General features: G+C 39.2%; 1 protein-coding gene across 6 annotated transcripts in view; it reads left to right on the plus strand.

Annotated features, from left to right (window-relative positions):
• SUGCT (succinyl-CoA:glutarate-CoA transferase) overlaps window positions 1–12,536 on the plus strand; it is a 696,086-nt gene that overhangs the window by 158,192 nt on the left and 525,358 nt on the right. For 5 of the 6 annotated variants that reach the window (XR_015724068.1, XR_006778824.2, XM_045793507.2 and 2 more), the window contains exon 9: window positions 2,741–2,836. The exons of the other annotated variant lie outside the window; for it this stretch is intronic. Coding sequence is in view for 3 of the 5 variants with exons in the window: in XM_045793507.2 (XP_045649463.2) it covers window positions 2,741–2,836 (96 nt within the window). In the remaining 2 variants the exon portion in view is untranslated. The remainder of the gene's footprint in view (window positions 1–2,740; window positions 2,837–12,536) is intronic. 6 annotated transcript variants of the gene reach the window in all.

Consider the following 12,536-nt stretch of genomic DNA (forward strand, 5'->3'; position numbering starts at 1 on the left):
CCAAATTTGCCTCTGAATAGTTACTGACAAATCATGCTTTGTTTTTGGGTGGCCCTGGCTTAAAATCTTATCTAACTTTTCTGCCCAGTGGGAGCCTGCTAGTTCTGAAATGCTTTTTTGTTTTCATGAGTTACCATTGTGTGGAGGAAATTGATAGGGCATCTCTATGAGATGAGTTTTGGCTGTCCATTCAGACTTACTCTAAATAGGGCTACTTTTATGAAATAGTTGTCAAAGATACAGCTTAGCAAGGTAGGGTCAGAAACACAGAAGTCAAAATTGAGGAAAGAAAGAGGTCGTGGATCAGAAATGAGGCAGTCAGGCTGATCTCCAGCCTAGAATCCAGCCCATACCTACTCCTGTCAACCACCTCCGATCAATCTAGGATTCAGAGGTTAACCTGTGATCATCCAGTCAGTCCTACCTTTTTTTTTTTTTTTTTTTAAAGTTTTTATCTATTTATTTGAGAGAGAGAGCAGGAGCAGAGAGAGGGGCAGAGGGAGAGCAGGCGGGGGCTCGATCAGAGGACCCTGGGATCATGACCTGAGACAAAGGCAGAGGCTTAACTGACTGAGCCACCCAGGCGCCCCAGTCCACCACCTCCTGCAGCTATGCTAATGTTGGTCTATTGTCTATCAGTTGACTTTGAAATTAAAAAAGTAGGAATCCCAAGCCTCTTTTGATTCTTTGCTTGCAAAGAATTACCTTTATTAATGTGACTCCTTGGCCTCCAGTAACACCAGAGCAACTTGAAGAGTGACTTTCACCAGAACTTATTTGAAAGGAACAACCCCCACCCCCACTCCTAACAGAGGTAGATCAAAGAAAAACCTTTCTTAGAGAAAAATCTCAGACTTGAGAACATTTCCCCAATTTCAGGAAAAGCTTTTATGGGAAAATGACTACAATTGCATCCCTGGTACCTGCCAGACTATTAAGAACAGTACTCAGAGGTGTAGACCTTGGAAGCAGATGTAAGACCATTTACTGTTTTGCAAATTGTGTTCTGTGTTCATGCCACCCAGGGGGACATTGGAGACCTGCTTCTGCTTCAACCAGAACACTTGGGGTATTACCTGCTCACATTTTAGGATTTCATGCATTATTCGGTTTGATACAGGAATTCTGCTTTAAAAAAAAAAGAGATAGAAAACCAGCCGTTTTGGTCAAATGCCCAAGATTTTATAGAGAATGTGCCTGAAGGTCAAAGTAGTTCAATTAAATACCTACAGTCGTACAACTACTTGGAGTTGACAGAAATGAAAAACCATGAAACCCCACTTCCCATCCAGTGCATTTTTTACTACAAAATGTTGATTTGATTTTGCATTTTGGAAGACACAGAAGTGATCTGTGAAAGGGTGATTAGCACTAGGCAGCCCCGGGCAGCCCTGGAATGCTCCATGGTTCAAATGCCTGAGACCAGATGGAGGTCCAGAAGTGGATGACTCAAAGTTTATTAGTTTTGCCACCTGGGCAGTACAGCCGAACCAGCTGCCATAAGGCAGTTCCAATTTCAACAGAGCAGTAAATGAACATAAAAATGAGTGTAAATCCCAAGAATAAAGTAAAGGAGAATGTCTGCTGCTCTAAGGAGATTCATGTAGGCTGAGCCCAGTCGATAGGGCTGTGTGGGAGGCAAGCTGCCGGGCCAGGTAGAGGCCAGTCACGGGTTGCCTTCCCAAGCCCTGAAAAACCACCCCTTGAGTTGTTCCAGGAGCCAAACTCAGTCTGGGATCTGTTTGAATTGCTGGCTTTGGAGACTCCCCATCACATCTGATGATCTAGGACGGGAAAAATGAGCCCATGGTAGATCATGATTATGTTACGAGGCCAGAAGCTTTTTCTCTGGAAACTATGGAAGGTTGTTATTAGGTTTGTCTTTCCACAGTTTGGGACCCTTGGAGGCATGGATATTTGTGGGAACATAAGCTCCTTGTGGTGGGTCACCTGGAATCAAGTTCATTATCCTCCTGTTATCCTCATATGGAATTGGATTATAGGTTTTCAAGCTATGTGTATGAAATACTGCAGGAGTCAGAGGTTGACCCTAAGGTTTTAGATGATCCTTTTAATAGATCTAGGTCTTTTGAACTGAACTAAGTATAATAATGAGGGTGTGGGATTAGGACTAAGTTGAGAGAGGTAAGAGCACTTTTTGTGTAAATGAGGATGATTCACTGGGGAATTTTAACAAGTCAAATAATTTGGATCCTCTGTGTCAGTAAGAATGCTTTGGGCAGCTAGTAACAGAAAACTTGACTGAACTGACTTAAACATAATAGAGGTTTATTATTGTTATTTTTGTCATGAAATGAGAAATTTAGAGGAATATGGCTCATGACTGGTTCAGCTGCTCAGTGATGACACAGGCTCTTTTGTTGTCATCTTGACAGTAAGTAAAAGGACGTGGGTGAGGAGGGGAAAGGAATGTACTGACTGCTGATGTATTTTGCCATAGTTTTGATGCTAACGGCTGGCCCAAGGTTTTATCTACTGGGTCAACCTGTCTTCAGGTGATCTTTTCGAGTGCCGAACGTTATTCATACTTACTCTCACGCAATAACGTAATACTACTCTTCCTTTCTTTGTATGATGATGGAGTTGTTCCTCTCTCTCTCTCTCTTTTTTTTTTCAGTGACATGAAATAAATTCAAATGAGAACTTTCGTAGTATAATCTTCTGCTTATGACTGTGGCTAAACTATCTTTTTTTTTTTTTCCTTCTTTTCTCCTGGCAGGTGGCATGTTTGACCCAGGTAGCTGCTAATTATCTTATTGGCCAAAAGGAAGCGAAACGTTGGGGCACAGCTCACGGCAGTATTGTTCCTTACCAGGTAGGAATGATACACACAACATAGGGTTGGGCTACTCTGATCTGCAGTTTTGGGAGATTATTTCCCTTTTTTAGAAAAAAAAACCTTTCAGGATATTCTGTTATATTTCTTTGTCTGACTACAACAAGGTTCTGTTGTTCATTTTAAATTCTGTGTTTTGCACATTTCTTCATCGGAAGATTAGTAACAGGACACTTAAATGGATCAAAGGAACTTGCTGAAAGTGAGTGACTTTTGGCCTCATATGATGGTTTGTTTTTTTTCACCCCAAAGAAAAACTGCTTGTAGCCATTTTATAAAGCATGGTTTGTTCACCATGTCAATTATAAACCAAATGTTACCTACCCCAGCTGACAATAATATTCTCACAGGGTTGGAGTAAAATGAAAATTTGCATGTGACGGATCTTTATTTTCAGAGCAAAGCAGATGGTTCAGGAACTGCTGTTCTTTATTAAGTGTCTAAACTTGTCCTTAGAAATTCTTGACGTTGGCTAGTGTGAGTGAATATGTGAAGGAACTGTGATCCTTCGCAAATGAAAATGAGAACAAAAACTCCAACTCTTCTTCCAAACCCCTAACCTTTGGCTTGACTCAGTTGTATTATTTTGCACTGTATTTACTGATATATCTGTTACGTCTTCTGTCAGATGTTGGAAGTTTAAGAGTAGAGTGTCTTTTTCATCACTGTATCCTTTCTCACATCCCGCAGAATTATGTACCAGGCACCGTATTAATATCTGTTGAATGAAGGAGTGAATTTTACTGTGGCCATTTTGGAGCGAGTGCTCTTGACAGAACACATCAAAGCCAGCATTTCCCATTTACCAGCAAATCCATCAACACTGCTAATCATCCTTTTAGTCTTAAGAACATTATTGCCTTCGGCCAGACTAGTTTGCTTCCCATTTTTTTAAATACAAATTTGAGCAATTCAGTGACCCAATATGAGCCTAGAATTTTTCTCTATTTCTATTTATGGTCTCTTTACATGTCAGGCGTTACTATGATTTCCCTGTAGAACTGCCTTTTGACATAGTTACAGTTGTAGAACATTTTCTTTAGTGCCTGCCCTTTTTTCTTCAGCAGCGCGTTTATGACCAGCATTGGTGACATTTTGGTTCCCTACTTCTGAGCGCTTTGTGGCTAACCCTTACACTTCTTAGCCAGACCTACCACGCTTCACAAAATTGACAATTTTGTACTTTTTAGAAATCATCAAATTTAGCCTTCTCACTTCTCAGATAGGAAATTTGACACCTGTATTGAATACATGGATGCCAAGTCTGATCTGCCTCCTTGTGGACTAGTCTTTCAGATCCTGCTACCTTTGACAGGAGGGCGCTGTGATTCCAGTGCCGCCTTCTACTCCAACCCACACCCTCCCCATCAGACTTGCTCCTAGCTAAAGGGTTGCATCAACTAACTGAGCCTCATCATTGACAATGGAAATCCCATTCACAGGCATTTTAGCAGAGGGAAACGTTGGAACCCATGGGAATTCATCGCTAATAATGGAAGTCCAGCCTTAAGTTTTTGGTGTGTGGAGAAAGTGTTTTTGACTTGGAGCTCTTTCTGGTATAATTCCACATCACATCACGTGAGAGGTGTTCACTATGTTCTAGTATAAGGTTTATAGCTTATTTTTTGCTTATTTTTTTTTAAAGAATGTCTTTTAAAAAAGTTTGTCGTAGACCTCTGCTGTCCCTCCTGAATGTTCGCACCAAGAGCGCTGACATCTTGGGTATGCTCTCAAGTATTTCACTGTGAGGTAAAAAGAAATTTAGAATCCTTGGCTTTTATTATGCTAGGCAAAGGATATGGGAGATTCTGTGTGTGTGTGTGTGTATGTGTGTGTGTATATTCTTTAAAGACAGAACGATACTTTTCCTGCTTGAATTGTCCCAGTCACATAAAGTGGATACTGTACTTATTTGATCTAGTTGATTGCAGCTTTATTATCTGTAAGAAATAAGAGAAGATCTACTAGGGTCTTTCCTCAGGAACTCAGAATTAATTTGTTTCCTCTTGGTAGAGGACTGGTTCAGCACTATGATTAAGGAACAAATGCAAATTCAGCTTGAATGAAACTAGCATACTAAGATGGATCCTAGATATGCTTCTAGACCTTGGTCTGTTTTTAATTTTTAAAATAGATTTGGGAAATATTTTTATGGGTGAGTGCCAGGATAATTATAATTCAGTTTTCTATAATAATTATAGCTTTGCATCTAATATGAGTTGTCTGAGTTTTGAGCTGAAAGTCTGTAATGGAAGACCCTGATGGTCTCAGGAATTAGTTCAGTACCCTGCTCACTCTCCTTAATTCTTGTTGAACCCCATCTGAAAGATCACAGACCTTGAATGCATGAATGTAAATTTCTGAAAAGTAGTGATCCTTGATTTGTGTGTTATTTTACATACATGCAATTTTTAATTTCTCAGATTGATTATCCACTTGTGTTCTTTCCTCACTATTCTTTGCCAACCTTTGAAAATGAGTAAGCTAAACAAAAGTAGACAGCATTGGGATAGTCCTTTTGCTGCTTGTTGAACATATTGGTGGATGCTTTTCAGATTTTTAGATTTTATTTATTTATTTATTTATTTATTTATTTATTTATTTATTTATTTTAGAGTGGGGTGGCGTGGAGAGGGAGAGAGAGGGAGAGAGCGAGCACAAGGAGGGGGAGGAGGAGGGACAAGCTGACTTGGAGTATGGAGCCCAACTTGGAGCTCGATCTGACAGCCCTGAGATCATGACCTGAGCCAAAGTCAAGAGTGGATGCTTAACCAACTGACCCACCAAGACACCCCGTGACAATTCAGATTTTTAAAAAGAACTTATAGATTTCAGTGCTTCCATTACCGTTGGGCCTTGCCCCTGGGAAACACAGAGCCCAAGGGATTAATAATTACATAATGTTCATGTAAATATATATATATATATATATATATATATATATATATATATATATATTAAAGAATTTATTTATTTGAGAGAATATGAGCAGGGGGAGGGGGCAGAGGGAAAAGCAGACACCCTGCTGAGCAGGGAGCCCAACATGGGGCTCTATCCCAGGACCCCAGGATCATGACCTGAGCCGAAGGCAGAGGCTTAATCGACTGAACCACTTAGGCGCCCTGAAATGTTTCTCAGCCTTTCAGACAATTATATTTATGACAGGAGGGTTGTGGGGGATGGGAGAGGAGAGTGCAGAGAAAGCAATTGGTGGGTCTTTAAAAAGAATATCTTTTATTGTGTAACATCGTTATCAATGGGGCCACTCCCTTTTACATATATGGTTAACATCATAATCCCCCTACTTTCATAACCTGCTTTTATCCAAAACTCTCTCTCAGATTTCTTCAACATCCTGGGAGCCTGTAATCTGCGTGTTCTCCTCTGTTTTGTGGGCTCATGATCCTCACTGACCTCTAGCTCTCTCCAGTATCATAAAAGATCCACAAATATGTTCATGAAGAGAGGAGACTATACTGTATATTTTCAAGGAAAATGGGGGAGATTTTTATAGACGAAACTTGTACAGCCCCAGATAGGAGGCCTCACCTTTCTTAACCGTATACTTTGGCTGCTACTAGGGAGTTTCACTTTCCTGAAGAGCATATGAACCTCCCCATCCTTTCTGTTCTTCCTCTTCCTTTTTGTTTTCTGCTTCTCTTTGAGGTCAATGAGTTTCTCTACTCTTAAACAGAATTATTGTGTTTGCTGGGTGGCCACCTTTATCCTAGATGCTTAACGATGTACTTACTGCTTCTGTGCCCTAAGGAGCATGCTGGCGTGCGGTTCTGATGGCAGCCTACTCAGCTCTCTCTGTGTTCCTGATAAGACCATCTCTCTCCCAGTCTGTGCTGCTTGCAGCAGGCCCTCACGGGGAGCTCACGGGGTTCTGTATGCTCCTCGTAAAACCACAGCCTCTTCAGTGACAGTGTCGCCCTCGCGATTGGTATAAACTGCCCAAGAGACCCATCTGGAGGAGGAGACAAACGCAACTACCTCCTTCCCTTAAAAGAACAGCAGTCCCAGCATCCTTTACACATTTGCCTCAATCACCACCAGGACTCCAAGCCTTCCAGGTCACCTGTTATGACCTGGACAGTCATTCCCATATGGCTCTGTGCATCTCTTCCTTTGACCCAGTTATTTCTTCTGTCAACAATCTTGGTGGCTTTACAATCCATGTAGATGACCCCAGCGACAGCCTGGCCTCTCATTTCTTTAACCTCCTGTGGCTCTTAATGATTTTTCTTGTTTTCACTTGGCCACCACTCAGGTATTTCTCAGACTTTCACACGCATCTGAATCTCTAAATAGAGATCTTGTGAAGATGCGTTGCCTGATTCCAGGTGATATTGATGCTGTGCTAGGAGCAATAAGGTTCCTGATCGAGACTTTATTATTCTTAGGGACTATACCATCTCCTTTGTATTCAGCAGGCAGAATCCCACTGCCGATTAAACTTAATTCTCCTTCTATTCCATGCCCACAGTCACGTAGTGTATGGCTGGTGGAAAACATAGCTACCACGTTGACAATCTCACGCTCAGTTCATGACCGTCTTTCTCAAGTGGTCCCTCAGCCTTACCCACAATCCTGGCACACTACCTACAAATGTATTTTCTCTGAGATGACTATTTCACTTCTTTTCCCTCCTCAGATCTTCCCCTCCTCCTCATCCTTAGCCAAAGATGGTTTCTTGTTTCACTGAAAACGGATGCAGTTGGAAGAGAACTATTTCATCTCTCCTCTGCCATACTCCCCAAGCTCCTACTTGTGTGTTCACTTCATTCCCTCCTGTCACAATGGATGACTTGTACTTTTCCGTATTTTCCCTACTTAAAACTCCCATATTTTCCCTCTTGCACCTTATCTCCTCTAACATCTGCATTATTTATCAGTGGGTAATCATATGACCATGTCCTTAACCTTAAAAAAACCCAGCAACCTTCCTTAGACCCCCAGGGCATCTTTTTCCATCCACCATCCCATTTCTCCATGCTCTTCTTTACAAAATTCCTCAAAAGAGTTTTGGCTGTTATCTGCTGGGAAGAGGCACTAGTGTACAATTTACTTGTACCTCACAGGCCAAGAGATGTTATAGTCCTCAGTCCTCAGCAGTTTGGGTGCTGTGAAGTAACTAAGGGAAGTTGACTTTCTGAGCAGTTCATTAACATGACTCTTTTTATGCTTTTTCTTGAGCCTTTCAGATGGAGGGCCTTCAAAAAGAATTATTCCTTTAAATGGCCTGATAATTCACATGGCAATTTCTTTTAAACCTTTTTCTTTTTATTTTTTTTCTTCCCTGGAGTACCTTCTAATTCAAGAAATTGAAGAAAACAATTATTCAGATGATTAAATAAAATCATGTCTCCCTTCCCTCAGTTTGGGCTCATTCAACCAAGGAATAGAACAGGAAGCTGTACTGTGTTATTTCTGGTATGGACATTATACTGTATATTTAATTTGGCACAAGCAGAGACTCAGACAGGCAGTAAATTCCAAGTTTGAAGAGATGCAGCACTTTGCTATCATTCCTTAGAAAACGTTAAAATACTGTTCAATCATAACAGATTAGGTAAGCTTGGGAATCTTTTTTTTTTTTTAACCTGTGTTAAGGATTTTTCAAAAAGTGAAAATGTAAATGATATACATGTGCCTCTTGTGTTACTTTTTTTTTTTACCAGAGTTACACTATAAACCAATCACCGAAGTTTGAAAGTATAATTTGAATGTATTGCATATTTAATTTAATTGATACCTTGGTAATAACAGTAAAATAATGATGCAGGCTTCCATTGAACATATACTCTGTCACCATTTTATGTACATATATATATATGTATATATATATATATAATTTTTTTTTCTTATTTTATATTGACAAAAGGGAGACCAAGAGAGAGAAAACAACTTTGCTATGGCCGTAGGTAGAAAGTCAAAGAACCTGGATCAGAACCGTGGTTTTAATATTTCAAAACTTGTTTCCTTTCCTGCCATATCCAAACTTGTAGTTCTTTTGGTGCTTGATACATTGTGGATGCCTGTCTTTTAGTTTCTTTGATAGATGGTAGAATTCTTTTAATCTTTTTCCATCATCTCTTTGACAAATAACCTATTTATTATGATTCTAGAAGGTATCAATCCTTATAAGTGACCTGGAAATATATTTTAATTCTGAGCTATGGGACAATTAATTGTAGGTTTCTGTCCACCACGTTTTCAATTTATGCTTTCAAATGACTCTTGATTCTTCATTTAAGCAACAATTTCTTGAGTCTCACATGGAGTAGGCAGCGGTTTAGTTCCTGAAGGCTTCCAGGTGAAGAAGAACTGGGCGCTTGATCTCAAGGAGTTCAGAAGCCCTACAGCGGGCGCAACTGGGGAAGTGTGAGCTTTGGAGTCAGACCTGGGTTCATAACTTGGCTCTGCTACTTACTGACTGTGATATCATGGACAAGTCTTTTAATATCCCGACTACTAGTTGCTTCCTATGCGAAAAGGTCAATAATGATGGTTGTTTCCATGTTTTTGAAGGAATTAAATGAGATAGCGTATGCTAGGTGTTTTGTGCCGTACCTGACTCTTGTAAGAATTCAATGGAAAGTGGCTTCTATTATTATTTTTGTTGACTTAATGATTATAACTTTGTAAAATAGTTTCTAGGAAGCTACCAAATAATCTCTATGAAAACTATGCATGGCAGCTTAGGGGCAGAGAAAATAAAGAATAAAGATACGTAGCTGAATTTCTTTCTTAAGGGAATTTCTACTTCAATTTCTTTTTTTTTTTTTCTCAAATGGAAAGGAGAGCAATGTGCTGTGGTATTTTTGTTTGTTTTAAAAAACTGTTCTTACGTAGTGAAGAGAAGGGCCATATGCACCCCAATGTTCATAGCAGCAATGTCCACAATAGCTAAATCGTGGAAGGAGCCGAGATGCCCTGCAACAGATGACTGGATTAAGAAGTTGTGGTCCATATATACAATGGAATATTACTCAGCTATCAGAAAGAACGGGTTCTCAACATTTGCTACAACATGGACGGCACTGGAGGAGATAATGCTAAGTGAAATAAGTCAAGCAGAGAAAGACAACTATCATATGATTTCTCTCATCTATGGAACATAAGAACTAGGAAGATCGGTAGGGGAAGAAAGGGATAAAGAAAGGGGGGTAATCAGAAGGGGGAATGAAACATGAGAGACTATGGACTATGAGAAACAAACTGAGGACTTCAGAGGGGAGGGGGGTGGGGGAATGGGATAGACCGGTGATGGGTAGTAAGGAGGGCACATATTGCATGGTGCACTGGGTGTTATACACAACTAATGAATCCTCGAGCCTTACATCGGAAACCGGGGATGTACTGTATGGTGACTAACATAATATAATAAAAAATCATTTAAAAAAAAAATAAAAAATAAAAAACTGTTCTTAGATCATCTTTTAAAGAAATTATAGAGTTGAGCCATTACCAAAATGTAGCATTCTTTTTTCCCTCAATTTTATTGAACAATAATTGATATACGTCACTGTGTAAGTTTAAGGCATATGATGTGATGGTTTAATATGGTTCACATATATTGTGAAAAGATTACTACAATAGCTTCAGCTAACATCCATATTTTCTTATAGTTACAAAGAAAAAAAGAGAAAAAGAAAAAAGGAAAAAAAATTCTCCTTGTGCTGAGAACTTGAGCTCTCTTATCAACTTCTTGAAAGAAATATAGTTTGAGGAGAATTGTATATACCAATATCACCTAGTTGTCAAAGAGAATAGGTCTTCTAGTTTACTGAATTATCTAGTTATTGGGATTTAGTCTAAATTCATGGCTAACAAAATGAAGCATGGCAAAAATGATTTTCAGAAGTAATCTCTGAGAAGCCCACAAGATGGGAACCTATCTCTATAGAAGATACATCTCCCTTTGAGAGCCAAAAATTGTGGCAATTGGTCCCCCAGTTTTAAAAAGTGAGAGAACTACAGAATATTTTAAACATCTCTTCTTGTAACCTTAAGACTGAAGTGAACTTTGATAATGTTTACCCAGTAAAAAATACCTAGAGATTCATTTGAAACAGAAGTGCTGATGATAGGGAAGACATTAGATTACATCTCACAGGTTTCTGAGAACTTTTGGATTACTCAGTACTGACATGTTAGAATATTCACAAGTCTTTTTTTTTTTTGGTAAATTAAGGCATGAATTGTCTGAATTTCTCCCATCCCCCTTTGTTCTAAAGCTTTTGACAAGGTAGCTTTTGAATATTTGTTATGAAGCTTATGTGTGCCTCAGGTCCTTATGAATTTTGGATTCTTGTTAAAACAAGACAATTTTTTTTTTTTATTTGAAGATTCTGGTTACTTTGAAGTCAAGTGGCCAGGACTTTGGCACAGTCCTAAGAATATAGATAATTGAGCAGTGTGGCAGGCAGATAAAAAAGGGCAGATATGCCAAGCTGCTGGCATGATAGCTGCTACCCTCTGGGCTTCTCCCAAGAGAAAGTTCAGCTTGCTTTGATTTCAAATAAAATTCTTAAATTTAAAATAAATTAGACAATATGATGTTTAAGGAGAACATACTGCACAAAGAATAATCATAGTTATGACTGTTCAAAAACTAATCTAATTTTTAAAAATCAGAATTGCCTCCAGCTGACAACTGTGTTTTTTTTAAATGCATTTCACTAAGAGGTGAACTAGAAAGAGACACAAGGACAGGCACTGTATGTTAAGGAATATATCTGAACTTCGTTTAGGATCTTATTAGCTTCTCTTGCATTCTCAGTATTCCCAATACATATGCAGAATCGATGGGACTGTATGTTGTTTATGCCTCTCAATTTTGACTAAAATTTGATGGTGGGAATGCAAATTGGTGCAGCCACTGTTGAGGACAGTATGGAGGTTCCTCAAAAAATTAAAAATAAAATTATCATAAGATCCAGTAGTTCCCAAAGACAACGAAAATACTAATTTGGAAAGATATATGCATTTGGAAAGATATATGCAGCATTATTTACAATAGCCAAGATACGGAAGCAACTCAAGTGTCCATCTGTAGATAAATGGATAAAGAAGATGTGCGTGGACACACACACACACACACACACACACACACACACACACACACACACTGGAATATTACTCAGCCATAAAAAAGAATGAAATCTTGCCATTTGCGAAAACATGGATGACCTAGAGGGTATAATGTTAAATGAAATAAGTCAGAGAAAGACAAATACCAGACGATTTCATTCATATGTGAAATTTAAGAAACAAAACACAAATAAACAACAAAAAAAAAAGACAAACACAAAAACGGACTCTTAAATACAAAGAACACACTGGTGGTTGCCAGAGGGGAGGTGGGTGGGCAGTGGGTGAAATGGATAAAGGGGATTAAGAATTCACTTATCTTGGGGCGCCTGGGTGGTGCAGTCGTTAAGCGTCTGCCTTCAGCTCAGGGCGTGATCCCGGCGTTATGGGATTGAGCCCCACATCACACTCCTGTGTTATGAGCCTGCTTCTTCCTCTCCCACTCCCCCTGCTTGTGTTCCCTCTCTCGCTGGCTGTCTCTGTCAACTAAATAAATAAAATCTTAAAAAAAAAAAAAAAAAGAATTCACTTATCTTGAGGAACACTGAGAAATTTATAGAATTATATTGTTGTACTCTAT

The sequence above is a fragment of the Ursus americanus genome, chromosome 3, assembly GCF_024610735.1.
Source record: "Ursus americanus isolate L20-20 chromosome 3, mUrsAme1.1.p, whole genome shotgun sequence".
Lineage (NCBI taxonomy): Eukaryota > Metazoa > Chordata > Mammalia > Carnivora > Ursidae > Ursus > Ursus americanus.